Source organism: Muscardinus avellanarius, assembly GCF_963383645.1.
Source record: "Muscardinus avellanarius genome assembly, chromosome: 7".
In the NCBI taxonomy this organism is placed as follows: domain Eukaryota; kingdom Metazoa; phylum Chordata; class Mammalia; order Rodentia; family Gliridae; genus Muscardinus; species Muscardinus avellanarius.
In genome coordinates this window covers 33,318,446-33,335,681 of record NC_137793.1, presented here as the reverse complement: position 1 = coordinate 33,335,681, position 17,236 = coordinate 33,318,446, and the positions used below count along the sequence as shown (strand labels likewise).

Below are 17,236 nucleotides of genomic sequence, written 5' to 3'. Positions count from 1 at the left end.
TTAATAAATAACGATTATTAAATGTCAGTAACATGTCAGGCACTACATAGGCTAAGCACTTTACATGCATTATTTTATTCAGTCTTCACAACAATCCTGTGATATATCCCCATTTTGCACTGGAGGAAATGAGACCTGTAAAGGTTGAGTAACTTCTCAAACTTAGGTCCACATGAGAACTAGAACCCTAAAGATTGTTGTATGAAAGTATCTAGATACAAATTTAATAAAGCTACACTTGCAAAGCACCCATATCTACCAAAGAAGTCACTTTTTCCAAATAGTCCAGTGATACGATCAACATGTACACTATTGTATACTACATTAGGAGAGGAATTTAAATTTAATGCATTTCCCTAGCAACCTTCCCGTATACCTGCCTGCTCTATGAGTTTGCTTCTATCTTATGCTATAATTTCTTTTGTCTCTGTTGCAACCTGCTGCTATTTGGGGGCTCTACAGCAACATACTATTCATGTAGTGGTAAGTTCTCTTTTATAATGCTTGCTGACCCTGAAGATGTTAGCAGACGGTCTTCAGGAACAAATTTGTCATGTGTCCTAGACACTCCATGTAGTTCTTGCCTCAGCTAGAGCTTAGATATTTTTAGATGCATAGTAAAAGTTCACATTCGGTTCACTTTTACTCTGCTAACATAGTTTCAGTCTCCGTATTTGGTGCTTTTATTATTTTAAGAATAAGGATGTGGGGCTACAAATGACTGTCTTTAAAGGAAGCTTGTAAATTAGCTTTTGAGTTTTGTTTTTCGTTCGTTTGCTTATTTGCCTAAGCTTCTCATGCTATCCTGTCCCAAATTCTTTCAATAATTAGAATGTGTAAATATGGACTTGCTAATAGGAATTTCTGAACTTTGTTTAGGACAAATATGGTCTTGGAACCAGACTTCAGCGACCACGAGCTGGTGCATCCATTAGTACTCTTGCTGGACTTTCGTAAGTTCGGATATTAAATGACTTTGAAGTCAAAGGCAGGCATTAAAATGAATAAAGAATGTGGTTTTTAAGAAGAAAAATGAAGCTGCTTTCAGTGTAGAAAAAGATTCTTATATCTAGAGAGACCAGAACTGAAAGAATATTCTATAATAAATGTCAGTTGTTCATATTATAGACTTCGAGGTTCACTAGATGGACTCATGGGAAATTAACTGCTTTTTATCTTTTAGCCTTAAAGAAGGAGAGGACCAGAAAGAGGTAAAGATTGAACCAGCTCAGGCCGTGGATGAAGTGGAACCTCTTCCTGAAGACTATTACACAAGACCAGTAAACTTAACAGAAGGTAATTTCATATGGTCTACTTTGTTTCCATTCTACTTATGTGCATTGTGATGAGAATTCAATGGACTAAGTGTTTGTAGTAAAATGATAAGTAGGAAATACAATAGGTATCATTTAAAGAACTGTAAAATGTCATTTTCGATATTAGTGTTTTGAACATCAGTCTTTATGATAGCTCTATTGATTCGTGTAATTACTGCCTACATATAAGTTTGATTTTGAAAGACCTCATAACCTAAGCCCAGTTTTCTGCCTTTCCTGCTAGTGACCACCCTTCAGCAGCGCCTCTTACAGCCTGATTTCCAGCCTATCTGTGCTTCACAGCTGTATCCTCGCCACAAGCATCTTCTGATCAAACGGTCCCTGCGCTGCCGGGTGAGCGTGCTTTTCTGTAGAATTGCCATTTATACAAGAGAAAAGCAGAAATAAAATGAACATGATTAGTATCTGATCATTGCAGTAAATATAGAAAACATTGCAGTGACTCATCTGTATACTGATTACAAGAAACAAACGTGAGGATTCAGAAAAGTTGAAGGTACAAATATATGGGAAAATAATATTATACAAATACTAATCTTGTAAAATGAATGATAACTCATAAAAATGATTCAATTCACAATGATCTCACAGTCTAAATTTGTATATACCAAATAACATGAAGTCAAAAATATGTAAAGCAACATTGAGAAAATTATATAAATATACATAATTTAGGGATATTTTGACATATTTCTCACAGTAACTGATAATAAATAAAAATCAACAAGAATGTAGAATATTTAGGCAATTTTACTACCAAACTTAACCAAATGGGCATATATAAAGCACTAGCCTAATATATCTGTAGGATATATACGTTCTTTCTAGTATACACAGTACACTTAAGAAATTTGACTGTGTACTGGATTGTAAAGTAAGTCTCAGCATTTTTCCAAAGATGAAATTGGGTTTCTTTTGGGTTTTTTGTTTGTTTATTTCTGTTGCTACTGCTACTAGGAATCCAGCCCACAGGCATTCTCTCCAAGCTACACTTCTAGCCCTTTTTATTTTTTGAAACACAGTCTGGTCGCTGAGAGTCTTGCGTAGTTACTGAGGCTGGCCTTACACCAGCGATCATCCTGTCTTAGCCTCCCAACTACTGGGAGTACAGGTGCGTGTCACAACCAGCCCAAAGGTGAAATTATTAAAGTACATTATTTGATCATAATGCAAATAAGTTAGAAATTGATAATTCCTATATAGCAGAATTTGTGGAGCACAACTAAGGCTATGCTTAGAAATGCATATGTGTGTGTGTCTCTCTCTCTCTCTCTCTCTCTCTGTCTCTCTCTCTCTCTCTCTGTATATATATATATACTTACAGATAGAGACTGTGTGTGTGTGTGTGTGTGTGTGTGTGTATACACACACATACATACATACATACATACATACCCATATACAGTGCAGCAGACTATTGGATTGTGCAGATATAGAATATTTCCATCATCATAGAAAGTTCTGTGAGGTAGTACTGATCTAAAAGATTTCTTTTCCATTTTGTTTGGTTTTGTTTTTAGAATTTAGTGATGAAATATGTTATTTGATATGTAGGTTTGGCTGATTTTTTTTCTTGCTTTTTTTTAATTTTTAAATTTTTTAGTTGTGTGTGTGTGTGTGTGTGTGTTTTACTGGGGATTGAACTCAGAGGCATTCTACCTTCACGCTATACCCCCAGCCCTATTTTTTATTTCTTATTTCGAAATGGTCTCACTAGGTTGATGAGTCTCACTACTTGCTGAGGCTGCCCTTGAACCTGTGATCCTCCTATCTCAGCCTCCCAAGTATTGGGATTACAAGCATGCACCGACCTGATTCTTGCTCTTTGCTCCTTTTTTTTTCCCCCTGTGGGTCTGGGGTTGAAACCCAGGGACATTTGACTTCCAAGCTACAGCCTTGCCCTATTTTTTTATTCTTTATTTTGAAACAGGGTCTCACTAAGTTGCAGAAGGCCTCACTAAGTAGCTGAGGCTGTCTGCGAACCGCGATCCTCCGGTCTCAACCTCCCCAATGCTGGGATTACAAGCGTGCGCCACCATGCCCAGCTCTCTGCTTTTTAAAAAATGGTTTATTCTATTTTGGACTTCCTTTCTCTGCCAGCCTGAAAGCAGTACACCTATATCGTAAAGTTGATGTGATGTTTAAATCCTTTTAAGCCAGTGAGCACACTGTTTGGCACGTACAGGAAAGCACTCAGTGTGTGTTAGCTATTTCAGTAGTTTTAAAGCACCACAGAGATAAAATATTTGATAGTGTGGTCACTCATATCCAGAAGGCAAAACATCTTTGTAAATTTTGGTAATTTGTAGCATACAGTTATTTCAACACATGGTTTTAGAGTGGAATAAAGTGAAACAAAATTATAGTAAATGCTATTTTTCTGAATTTGGCAGTTCTATGGATCAGGAAAATATGTGATATTTTTTCTTTTTAGAAATGTGAACATAATTTGAGCAAGCCAGAATTTAATCCAACATCTATCAAATTCAAAATCCAGCTGGTTGCTGTGTAAGTATTTGGGGATGGGTAGGTTGGTATTTTGTATTGATTTTGGTTTTAAGATTTTTCAATGTGAAGTATATTTACTCTTGGCCCAAACCAAAAGAGTATAAGAAAAATTACACCAGAATAATCTTGCCATATTTTCTGCTCTGGTTTTAAATTTATTTGCATTCCATGCAGTGTAAGGTAAATCTGTAGACATAGAATGAAGGATGTTTACAACAGGGACACAGTGGTATAGTGTGGCCTGGGGCAGTGTGGTATGTTGACTATTGGGTGCACACTCTCTCGTTGTTCACTGTAAACTGCAAGTACATAAGTTTGAGGCTAACCTCTTAAAAATTTTTAAAAATAATGAACTGTAGCAAATTAAAGAGTAACCCTGAAACAATGTTCATTTTATTTATCTGTATTCTGATAATATCTCATTGAGTATATTAAATTAAGTTAGTCTTAACTCTCTGGGGCTTGTCAGTAGAAGGGAATTTTGTGTATAAAAAAATCACCTATTGCCGAGCGTAGTGATGCACGCTTGTAATCCCCGCGCTTGGGAGGCGGAGACAAGAGGATCGCGCAGGTTCGAAGCCAGCTGCGCTGGCTTAAGAGACCCTGTTTCCAAATAAAAATAATATAAAATAGGTCTGGGAGTGTAGCCTGGAGGTAGAAGGATTCCATCCTCAGTACCACTAAAAAAAAAAAAAATCACCTATCAAATAAATACATTTTGGAAATGTAGGAAACTATTACCTAACATTGGGGTGAGAGAGCCCTTCTAAGCAAAACAAGAAAGCCAGAAGCTAGTAAGGAAAAGGAACATTTTTGACATTAGCAAAATGAAAAAATTAGTTGTAAAAAATGAAGATAACAGACAAGAGAGTAAGAGAGAATATTGTGCTCTCATGCCAAATAAAGGTTTAGTAGCCCTGGTTTATAGAATTCCTTCCAATTGGAAAAATAAAAACAGAGGCAGTGAGGTGGGGTGTGGGACAAAGAATTTAAAAACATAGCTCATAGAAGAGAAATCCCAAAGAGCCAGAAGGTACATAGGAAAAGAGGCTAAGATTTGATAAGCTTAAAAAGAAATAGCATCTGCCGGGCATGGTGGCGCACGCTTGTAATCCCCGCGCTTGGGAGGCGGAGACCAGCCGTGGTGACTTAAGAGACCCTGTTTCCAAATAAAGAAATACAAAATAGGTCTGGGAGTGTAGCCCGGAGGTAGAAGGGCTTCCGGGAACCCCAGTGCCACTTAAAAAAAAAAAAAAAAAGGTGACTTCTGACTCTCCTTATTAAATACATGACTGGTTAGGAATGAAGAGAACTAACAAAAATGTGGATTCTAGGATAAACTCCTGTCTTAAGAATTATGTTCATTACACAAGGAATGATAGAGTATGCTTAGCATCATTTTCTTAAGCTTGCTTTGAGAAAAAGTGCTTTTTTTCTGATATTGCTGTAGAATTACCTGGTAGTCTTAATACAAATCCCCTGGCTGTACCTCAGACCTACTGAATCCACTTCCCTTGTAGGGGGCCCTTCAATTTCAGTTAAAATTTACTTAGGTAATCCTGCTATTCACCACGCAAATAGATAATTTGAATTTAAACTATCTCATTGCCTTGATTCAGCAATGTATTTTATTTTCGCCTTTAGGGCTTGTACAGATATGTCTTATGTTAATATATGCACAGTAACTATTTTTGTGTGTGTTTGTGTGTGTGTGTGTGTGTGTGTGTGTGTGTGTGTGTGTGTGTGGTACTGGGGATGGAATCTAGGGGCATTCTACCTCTGAGCTACACCCTCTGTCCTATTTTTTGGTCTTTTTTTATTTCTTGAAACAGGGTCTCCCTGAGTTTGTAAAGGGCCTCACTAAATAGCTGAGGATGTTCGTGAATGGCATTCCTCCAGTCTCTGCTTCCCAAATGCTGGGATTACAGCATGCACTACCACACCCAGCACAACTAATATTATTTTGCATGTGTTTGCTGCATGCACTTTATGTATTAATTTTTTTCACAATAACCTTGAAATCTTGCCATTATTGTTCTCATTTTATGTTTGTTTTTAATATTTATTGGTGCATTATATTTATACATCATATTGGGGTAAAAAACTTGTATGTACATACATGTACACATCACCAATTTAACCCCTACCGAATTCCCACACCATTCCCTCCCCATCCTTCCTTCCCTTGCTTGGCTTAGTGGTTGACTTCGATATGTTTAAGTACACTGTGTGTTTTGAAAAACAAAGTGACAAAGAATTCCAGTCTTTACAAAGTAGTGTATTGACCTGTAAACTCTGAGCTGGGATGTGAACCTGGACAGTTTTGAGTACAGACCAAGCACAGTAAAGTATAATATTCTGTTGTTCTAATCAGAGAGGCAGTACACACTTTTAGTCCCAGTACTTGGAAGTCTGAGGCAAGAGGATTGCAGATTCAAGGCCAGCACACAGTAATCTGTGCTGTTTCAAAAAAAAAAAAAAAAGACTGGAGGTATAGCTCAGGGATAGGGTGCCCCTGGGTTTAATTTCTAGTACATAAATTAAATAAATAAATGAATGTAAGGACACGCAGTCAGACTGCCTGGGTTTGAATCCTGGCACTACCAACTTACCAAGCCCAGTTTCTGCATTTATTCTAATGAGCATAGTAGTAATAATATCTATCTTGTGCAGTTACAGTGAAGATTACATTAATTGAAACTTACAAAGTGCTTAGAGCATTGCCTGGCACATAGTAAGTGCTCTGTAGTATTTGGACGGCCCTACAATGTGTCTTTTATTGTTGCTTTTGTTTTGTTTGTGACCCTGGGGATTGAACCCAGGAGTGCTCACTTGAGCTTGAGACCCCGTTTCAGAATAAAAAATAATATAGAGCTAGGGGTATAGCTCAGAGGTAGATGCCTCTGGATTCAATCTCCAGTACCAAAAAGATCTCAACATATATCTAATAAATACATGAGAAAAATATCAGTCATTATACACATAGATATATAGGCAGTAAACTAGCTCTATACATATAGGCTGTATACCTAAGATTTCAGGAAGAAAATTTACCAGTTTGGTTTCCTGTCTTGTCTTTTATTGCGGTGGGAAGATATCTTTAAATTTTTTTATTTACATATTCTAATTAACCTCAGAGATTCTTTGTTAAGCTAGTTTTTTTTAAAGGTACTAATAATTTCAAGGGATTTCAGTGAATATTAATGCATTTTTTTATTCATTGGTAGCAATTATATTCCAGAAGTGAGAATCATGTCAATTCCCAACCTTCGCTACATGAAGGTTAGTACCTTGCTTACTAACAGAAAGAACTGACTGATCAGTGGTGTATGCATGTGTTTCTGTAGGTGGCTGTATGTGTGTTTAGCATGGGATACAGTGAGCAAGGTATAGAAAATAAGGCAGTTTGGAATAATCAAGGGATTGAGACTTTAAGTCTCTTTAACTGGGGTTCTTGACAACAACATGCTTGAAATGTATATAGGAGCAGGAAGATGAACATTCTGGAAAGGTGGAAACTTAAGTGGAGAAAAATAAAGTGTTGAACCCCACAGGCACCTGTCATTCTTTAGCCTGGAGATTCCTACATGACCTGACACGTATGCATCAGTGCCTGGAGTCAGCTAAATTCCTTCGTTACCACAGCCCCTTTCTTCCTTGGAGCCCTTGTCTGTTCACCTCCCACCCACACACACCAGTAACTGTAAAGTGCCCTGCACCGGGCTCTTGAGCTCTTTCCTTTGTGCTGCTCATGAAAACATGCAGTCTCTGTTTATAAAAGCATTCTGTTGATCTCAAGAGAGTACCAAACATAGGAAATCATCATGATGCAAGAGTTCTTAAAAGATTTTTATAGTCTTGGTGTGTCTTTTTTTTTTTTCTTCTGGTGTTAATATTATCTGGCTTGCCTGTGGCTCCTATATTTTGGGGGGGGCCTCCTCTTTTCAACTCTTAGTGGCAACCTGAGTGGGACAAGAGTTACTAACTTTAAATAGTCGCTTAGATAATGTACATTCCTCAGAATTTCTGGATCTAGTAAGTGGAATCTCATTTCCTTGGTGAAATAGCAACTGCAGAGAGTATATAGCCTAATATAGATAATAGAATGGAGATCAGTAAATACTGAGCATGCACTGATACAGAGGTATAGATAAGTGTCATTGCTCAGGAGACATGGGGGGATGATTTTGTGAAAAACCTGGTGTATCAGCTAAGAAAGTGAACCTAGATAGCAATAGTGGCACATGTCTGAGAGATGCTTTTCTTACTCCCCAGGAGAGCCAGGTCCTCCTGACCCTTACAAATCCAGTGGAGAACCTCACCCATGTGACTCTCTTGGAGTGTGAGGAGGGGGATCCTGATAATATTAACAGCACTGCTAAGGTAAGAGCATTTTGCCTTCTAATAGGCCCTGACTTTGCCTGCAGTGACCTCATTTGATCTAGCATAGAAAACTGCACACTATTTTTCATTTCCACATCTAGTTGGAAATTCTTCTGATTCTACACCGAAGTTTTTTACTTTATTTCCAAACACAGTACCACTACCCTATAATCTCTGCAACCTAGTGAGACTTTGTTTCAAAACAAATATAAAAAGGGATGGGAGTATACCTCAAAGGTAGAATGTCCCTGGATTCGATCCCCAATACACAAAAATAAATAACACTAATAAGCAGCTATGTTAGGAATAAGTACCTGATGCAGATACACAGCTTGAAGATTTGATTTTTTCTCTTTATACCCTTGCTACAATTATAACAATAATTAAAGTGTGGTTGGGATTTTTTTTGTCAGCCTCTGATATAGCAAGTTGAGGCCTAATTGCTCCATAAGTCTGAAGAATGCATAACTATTTCCCATAACCATTATATACTCAGTGACCCCATATCAGAAAATATTATATTGGAACTAATGTTTCTCTTTAGTGTTTTTTCTGTTTTTTTTTTTTTCCCTGTGTGTGTGTGTGTGTGTGTTTTACTGGGGTTCCTGGAAGCCCTTCTACCTCCAGGCTACACTCTCAGACCTATTTTGTATACTTTTTTATTTAGAAACAGGGTCTCTTAAGCCAGCACAGCTGGCTTCAAACCTGCGCGATCCTCCTGTCTCTGCCTCCCAAGTGCGGAGATTACAAGTGTGTGCCACCACGCCCAGCTTCTTTGGTGTTTTTCTTTTTCAAATGAAGTCTTCCAGATACACCAAAAAATATAAAAATATAGTAAACAGCCATGTTCTCTACATCCCTTAGAACATAAATAAAGAAAAAATATTAAGGACTAATGCATTAAAGTTCTATTCATTCCCCTCAGTTGAATTCTTATTACAGCCCCAATAAAGTAAGCATTCACTTGACTGACATTTCTATAAATACCTTTGCTCTTACAATTTTTTTTTCTTTTTTTGCAATACTGGAGATGGAACCCAGGGGTATTCTACTTCTGAGCGACACCCCCAGCCCTATTTTTTTATTCTTTATTTTGAAACAGGGTCTCACTGAGTTGCAAAGGGCCTCACTAAGTAGCTTAGGCTGTCCACGAACCGCAATTCTCCTATCTCAGCCTCCCAAATGCTGGGATTACAAGCATGTGCCTACAAGCATGTGCCACCACGCCTGGCTTGTTCTTATAATTTTATTAAAAACGTATGTATTTCAAAGCAGATTTTAAAACTCTATGTAAGTATAATGTATGTGTCCTGAAAGTTGCTGCTCACTTCTGTATTTCTAGATCAATGTAAGACTTGGCCATATTCTGTTGAATGATTGTCCTGCAACACCAGCCCCTCTGAAGCAGGCCTTTCTGTTTCCCCAGGTGGTGGTGCCTCCCAAAGAGCTCGTGCTAGCTGGCAAGGATGCAGCGGCAGAGTACGATGAGCTGGCAGAGCCCCAAGACTTTCAGGATGACCCTGAGTGAGTGAGCTTTTTATGGTCCTTAGTGCACAGTTGACTGATACAGAACGCCTCCTTATATATCCAGTTTACTTAATTGAGTTGTGAAAAATAACTCTTATTCTTTCCTGTTTATGAAAATAATTACTGTGTAAAATTTGGGAAACACATATAAAACATGAAGAAAGTAAAATTACTACACCATTAGAGATAAGCACCATTAACATTCTGACATTTGTCCTTCCAGGCATTTCTTATTAAGATCATTCAGTAAATAATTTTTTAGCCTTAGTTTTGTTTTGTTTTGTTTTGTTGGTTGTACTGGGGATGGAACCCTTCTACGTCTGGGCTACACTCCCAGAACTATTTTATGTTTTATTTGGAAACAGGGTCTCTTAAACCAGCAAGGCTGGCTTAGAACCCGCACGATACTCCTGTCTCCACCTCCCAAGTGTGGGGATTACGAGCGTGCGCCACCACGCCTGGCTTAGCCTTAGTTTTTCACTTAAAAAAATATTCCCATGTTAGTAAAAGTTCTTTCAAGTGTTTGTTTTTTAATGGTTGTAGGCAAGATACAGTATCGTCCTGTCCCTGTAGATTTATCATTGGATTTGTTTCTCACCCCCTTAGAGTAATTAATAGATCTTATACTCTAATACTTAATAACTGAGAAATTAAAAAATAACTTTTCCATGGGTAGGGAATGCATTAGTTAGGATCCAGTCTAAAGATGAAAATAATAATACATACTTTTTTTTTTTTTTTTTTTTTTTTTTTTTTTTACAGTACTGGGGATGGAACACAGGGGTATTCTGCTTTTGAGCTACACCCCCAGCCCTATTTTTTTTAATTCTTTTTATTTTTTTATTTTTTGGTGGTACTGGGGTTCCTGGAAGCCCTTCTACCTCCGGACTACACTCCCAGACCTATTTTGTACATTTTTATTTTTGGAAACAGGGTCTCATAAGCCAGCACAGCTGGCTTCGAACCTGCGTGATCCTCCTGTCTCCGCCTCCCAAGCGTGGGGATTACTAGCGTATGCCACTATGCCTGGCTTATTCTTTATTTTGAAACAGTCTTACTGAGTTGCAAAGGGCCTCACTAATTAGTTGAGGCTGTTCGTGAACTGTGATCCTCCTGTCTCAGCCTCCCAAATGCTGGAATTACAAGCATGCGCCACCACACCCTGCTCAAACTTTTTTTTTTTTTGGTAGTACTGGGGTTCCTGGAAACCCTTCTACCTCCAGGCTACACTCCCAGACACACACACACACATATATATATATATATATATATATAATTTTATTTGGAAACAGGATCTCTTAAGCCAGCAAGGCTAGCTTCGAACCAGTACAATCCTCCTGTCTCCGCCTCCCAAGCTCAGGAATTAAAAGCATGTGTCACCATGCCTGGCTCAAACATTTTTTAAAATATTGTTTGAGGTGGAAGTTCTAACTGTCCTGATTTAATCACTATATATTTTATACATATCAAATATCACACTTCTACCAAAAATATGTATAATCAAAGTAATAATGAAAAATTTAAAAATTATTAAAATTCAAAAGTTTGAAAGAACATCATGGAGCTGAAACTCAGACCTCAAAGAGTGGAGGAGGCGATGGCTTGTTGGTATCTCGGTGCAGGGGAGGGATGTGAGGAAGTTGGCCGTATGAGCATTGGCAAGCTCAGGCGGATGCTTCCACTTCTAGGTGGAGAGTTATGGCTGATGTCCCCTGGAACCACAGCTGGAGAGGAGAAGCAGGACCCTCTTTAGGCCTCTAAATCCCTTCAGAGTCCCCTCTTAACAAACTCAGTAGGGGCCAGCCTACAAGGCGAATTGAGTTTACCAGAGTCTTCTATCACAAAGCACAGCAGTGAAAATTGGCCTTGGAGTTAAACCGTAGTTTGCTGAACTGGCACAGGAAACAGAGTGGTCCCTAAGCTCCTTCAGTAAGATAACACAGGATGTGCTGGAAAAGTAAAGTAAGACAGTGATTACTAAATTTTGGCTAACTTCCAGAAACACCAGGGCTAGCTTTTGTTTTGCTAATCTATAATATTTCAGATCCCACCCCCAGAGGATCTCTTTAGCAGATCTGACTGGAGACCAGAAATTTGAAAATTTTTTTAAAGCTTCCCAGATAATGAGTTGTTGCCTGGGAAATTAAATATAGAATAATGACTTTATCTTGTTTAATATTTATATTTATAACTTTAAATTTTGTTTATATGCTCTTACATATAGCAAAAATTAGGTTAATATTATGCAAAATGTGTTGAAGTAGTATGTTCTCTAAAATATACACCCTCAGCCCTTTTTTTACTCTTTATTTTGAAACAGGTTCTCACTGAGTTGCAAAGGGCCTTACTAAGTAGCTGAGGCTGGCATGAACCGCAGTCCTTCTGTCTCAGCCTTTCAAATGGCTATATTAATCAGCTACAGAAATTTGTTAAGCTGTGGCAAACTTATGGAAAGATCATCTGAGACACCGGATTCCAGTCTGAATATATAACAGGTTGATAAAAAGCTGAATTGATAATAGCTTGCATTGTTACATTTAATAGAACTTTCAGAAATCTGAGAATTCATACTATGTAAATATTGTGTAAATGTTTAATTCCAGTAACTTTTCTTAAAGTAAGAGTGCCATTTGAATAATCATTTCATTGATTTTTTTTTTTTTTTTTTTTTTTGCAATACTGGGGGTTTAACCCAGGGGCATTCCACCTTTGAGGTATACCCCCAGCCCTTTTTCTTATTCTTTATTTTGAAACAGGATCTCATTAAGTTGTGGAGGGCCTCACTTGAGCAGCTGAGGCAGAAGGATTTCAATTTCAAGGGTAGCCTGAGAACTTAATGAGACCCTGCCTGTCTCAAAATTTTAATGAGGACTAGGAATGTAGCTCAGTGATAGAGAGCCTCTCGGTTGGAGCCCCAGCATTACAAACATAACACGAACCTTTGAGTGTAGGTGAGAGTAAAATGAAGTGGAAACTCTAACTAAAGGGGCTTCTCTGTTCTAAATTTTTTAATTTATATAAGTATTATTTACAGAAACACTGATTTATGGTGTTCCCTTAAAGCACTGAGTTATTCACTCTTCAGATGTCTGTTTATATGTGATAAAAAAAAAATCACTTTTGCACCCCGTGGTTTATAATAGAAGCTGGCAGTAACTTCAGTGTATGCGTATTGTGACAAAATCATAATACTCTGTAGCAATTATTTGGAATATAGTAGATTTATATTTACCAATATGCAAAAGTATTTATGATAAACAGTGGAAAAAAGCAAATTACAGACGAGTGTGTCCCTCTTTGTGTGTGTGTATGTGGTACTGAGGATGGAACCTAAGGGGTTTCTGCCTCCAGGCTACCCCCCCAGGCCTATTTTATATTTTTATTTGGAAACAGGGGCTCAATAAATTGCTGAGCGCCTCACTAAGCTGCTGAGACTGGCTTCATATTTGTGATTCTCCTGTCTCAGCCTCCCAAGTACTGAAATTACAAGTGTACACCACCACACCCAACTAGTGTGTCTCATTTGTATTGGATTAAAAAAGCAAAGAGTATAAGCTCATAGGAAGACATGATAGGTTAAGAATCATAGTGTTGCCGGGCATGGTGGCGCACGCTCGTAATCCCATCGTTCGGGAGATGGAGACTGGAGGATCGCAGTTCGTGGACAGGCTCAGCTACTTAGTAAAGTCCTTTGCAACTCAGCGAGACCCTGTTTCAAAAATAAAAGACTAAAAAATTAGGCTGGGGGTGTAGCTTGGAGGTAGAATGTCCCTGGGTTCCATCCCCAGTACCGCAAAAAAGTAAGGACTTAACTTTTTCCTACTTGAGTCTTTTATGACTACATTTTATTTTTCCAATATTAAGAAAATAATGAAGCCAGGCATGGTGGTGCATGCCTGTAATCCTAGTACTTAAAAGGCTGAGACGGGGAGATCACAGGTTTAAGGACAGCCTCAGCAATATAGCAAGACTTTCAGCAACCTAGCAAGACCTTGTTTCAAAACAAATAGCCAAATGTGGTGGTTGGGAGGCTAAGACAGGAGAATTGTGGGTTCAGGGACAGCCTCAGCTACTTAGTGAACCCTCTACAACTTAGTGAGACCTTGTTTCAAAATAAAAAGAGTAAAAAATAGGACATGGAGTGTAGCCTGGAAATAGAATATCCTCAGTACTGAAAAAAAAAAAAGAACCAGTATATATATATATTTTTTGTGGCAATGGGAATGGAACCCCAGTGGCATTCTATCTCTGAGCTATACCCCTAGCTCTATATTTTATTTTTTATTTTGAAACAGGGCCTCACTGACTTGCATAGGGCCTCACTAAGTAGCTGAAGCTGTCCATGATCCTCCTGTCTCAGCCTCTCAAATGCTGGGATTACAAGTGTGTGCCACCACGCCCGGCAAAAAGAACCAATATAAATAAATAAAAAAGGTCTGGGGTGAGCCAGGTATAATGGTGCGTGCCTGTAATCCCACCACTTGGGAGGCTGAGATAGGAGGATCACGGGTTCGAGGATAGCCTCAGCAATTTAGCAAGACCCCCAGCAACTTAGTGAGACCCTTGTTTGTTTCAAAGTAAAAACTAAAATTGGGCTGGAGGTGTAGCTCGGCGGTAGAATGCCCCTGGGTTCTATCCCTAGTGCCAAAAAAGAAAGAAAAAAGGAAAAGAAAATAAATCAGTATTTGTTGAAGACTTACTTCATTGCCGATCGACAGAATGGTGTGCGTTTCAGAGATTTCCCATTGTACCATAAAATGATTAAGTCTTATTAGTTTAGCTGTCTTGTGACCTAACACTGTTCTTATTATTTTTTTCCTTAGCATTATAGCCTTCAGAAAAGCCAACAAAGTCGGCATTTTCATCAAAGTTACCCCACAACGTGAGGAAGGCGAAGTGGCCGTGTGCTTCAAGATGAAGCATGATTTTAAAAACCTGGCGGCCCCCATCCGCCCCATTGAAGAAAATGACCAGGGCGCAGAAGTCATCTGGCTCACCCAGCATGTGGAACTCAGCTTGGGCCCGCTTCTTCCTTAAAAAGGTTCCCCTGCTGGGCAGTGTCTTCACAAACCCAAGTTACAATGTTTCGGAAGCTGCTGCTTCATTAGCCCTTGTTCTGAGGAGTGCCCATGCACTCCTGGACCTGTTCTTAGGTGTGAGTGCCTGGCAGGCATCGGGAACACAGGGTAACCGCAGTTCCTCTTGCTCTCACCTCTGTTGACGCCAGTCAGTCCATGTCTCCCTCACTTAACCCTGCACGTAAAGTAACAAGGACATAGTGCCATCCCAGCAAAGGGGATGGCTGTTCCTTACAGTGGCATTAGATTTGCCACCTGAGAAACTCTGGCCATACAATCTGATCTCATGAATGATCATGCTCTGGCAGATGAAGCTTACAGTGATAACCCAAAGGTGGCCCTGCTGTTAATGATCCAGCCTTCTCAGTGTACCAGCTACTTTCTGCATTCCATTAAATACCATCTGGCTAGCTAACACATGCCCTTGTCATCTTGGCTCTCATTTTGTAGTAGATTTCCACTTGAAGAAAAATAGAATTGTCACATTGTCTTTAGTTTTGTGATGATTGAGAAAACCTGTGAAATCCTTGGGCACTCTCATTTGCCCACATGCCTGTAATCCCAGTACATGGGAAGCTGACATAGGAGGATCACAGGTTCAAGGCCAGCCTCAACAACTTGAGACCCTATTTCAAAATAAAATAGGGCTAGGAATGTAGCTCAGAAGTAAAATGCCTGGGTTCTATTCCCAGTACCAAAAAATAAATAGAAGAATACAGGAGACTATTTATCAATAACACTTAAGTTTTTCCCCCAGTAGGATTATGAAACAGCCAGTTTTAAAAGGAATTTGAAGGCCGGGTGTGGTGGCTGGCGCATGCTTGTAATCCCAGCACTTGGGAGGCTGAGACAGGAGGATTGCACAAGTTCGAAGCCAGCCTCAGCTCCTTAGTGAGGCTCTCAGCAACTTAGTGAGACCCTGTTTCCAAATAAAGTATTAAAAAAAATAGGTCTGGAAGTATAGCCCAGAGGTAGAGGAGCCCCTGGGTTCCACCCTCAGTACCACCAAAAAAAAAAAAAAGAATTTGAAAAGAAACAATTACATATCACACCAAGATTGTAGCAAATTCCACAGTATCCAAGAATTAATGCTACCACAGGGAGGCAGTCTATATTTATATCTTGCCCCCTACCTCCTCCCCTCCACTCTGCCTCATTAACTCAATTAATTATTTTGAGTTTGGGGGTTTCAAAAGAGCCCCCTTAAAAAACCTAAACAGACGGGTTTACTTCTGAAATGCAGAAAACATTTTAAAGTTTAGATTTTTAGTATGATGTGAATATTCTTTCCACTGATTTAAAGAGAAGATTAACTTTTTTTTTTTTTTTTTTTTTTTGGTGGTACTGGGGGTGGAACCCAGAGGCTTTCTACCTCCGGGCTATACTCCCAGACCTATTTTTTTATATTTTATTTGGAAACAGGGTCTCACTAAGTTGCTGAGAGCCTCACTAAGGAGCTGAGGCTGGCTTCGAACCTGTGTGATCATCCTGTCTCAGCCTCCCAAGCGCAGGGACTACAAGCATGTGCCACCACGCCTGGCTATTACTTTTTTTAATCCCAAACTGGATATTTAAAGAAAAACTTTTCCTCTTACTGAGTTTAGGGTTTTTGTCATATGCTGTATCACGTAAGACCATTTTGCTTGTAAACCATAACATAGTTCATCACGTAGCCCAGAGTGTTAGACCTAAGAGCAGACATACTATTTTCATTTGGATCCTGGCTGGGTTTCTAACCTTAATTTTTATGATGTTTTCTAAATGAGACTTGACAAAGTCATGGCCGACAGACTTTTTGAGAAAAAGAGAAATTTTCTGTTTACCCTGGTTTTGTTTTTAAGTCTTTAGTTTTTTGGGGTTTTTTTTAAATAATTATTAAGATACTTAATGTAGAATACAGATAGGCCATGGTCCTTGTCAGCTCTCCTTGAAAGATGAAACTTTTTAAGAAGCTTTTGAAAGACACTAAATTCAACTCTATCAAGCCAATTTTATTAAGCAATATTCCCTTAAGACTAATATATATACTGCAATTTAAGAAAAAAAAGTTCATCTCTAATTATTATTCTGATGATAACTAAGGTTTAGTGTCTTAAGAATTGAGGTAGGGTGATGGATAATTACAAGTTAGCAGAAAGAGTGATTTTTGTGACCCCCACAGAGGGTCAGGATTTTATTTTAATACCTGCTAGAACCTGCTATGAAACCACTGCTCCATATTTGCCAGTGGAGGAAACAGGCCTCAGAGTAGAAAGTACTGCGTGTGTTTCCACGATTGTAAAGATTGCACACAGTTGTATCTCATGCCTTTGTGGCAGGTAGCTGGTATTTGTTCCCAAAAGTAATTATGTTCAAGCAATGGGTCTTATCACTCTAATGTACCAAAACATAAAAAGGCTTTTG

At 38.7% G+C, this 17,236-nt stretch overlaps 1 protein-coding gene across 2 annotated transcripts in view; it reads left to right on the top strand.

Moving 5' to 3' along the window:
* DCTN4 (dynactin subunit 4) overlaps positions 1 to 14,792 on the top strand; it is a gene marked incomplete at both ends in the record, with an annotated part of 32,506 nt that extends 17,714 nt beyond the window's left edge. The window contains 9 exons of one of the 2 annotated variants that reach the window (XM_080699136.1): positions 463 to 483; positions 880 to 953; positions 1,184 to 1,296; positions 1,561 to 1,670; positions 3,772 to 3,845; positions 7,073 to 7,127; positions 8,121 to 8,228; positions 9,655 to 9,752; positions 14,579 to 14,792. In XM_080699136.1, coding sequence (XP_080555262.1) covers positions 463 to 483; positions 880 to 953; positions 1,184 to 1,296; positions 1,561 to 1,670; positions 3,772 to 3,845; positions 7,073 to 7,127; positions 8,121 to 8,228; positions 9,655 to 9,752; positions 14,579 to 14,792 — 867 coding nt within the window. The remainder of the gene's footprint in view (positions 1 to 462; positions 484 to 879; positions 954 to 1,183; positions 1,297 to 1,560; positions 1,671 to 3,771; positions 3,846 to 7,072; positions 7,128 to 8,120; positions 8,229 to 9,654; positions 9,753 to 14,578) is intronic. The other variant, XM_080699137.1, reaches the window with a different exon arrangement.
* Between the last annotated feature and the right edge of the window lie 2,444 nt (positions 14,793 to 17,236).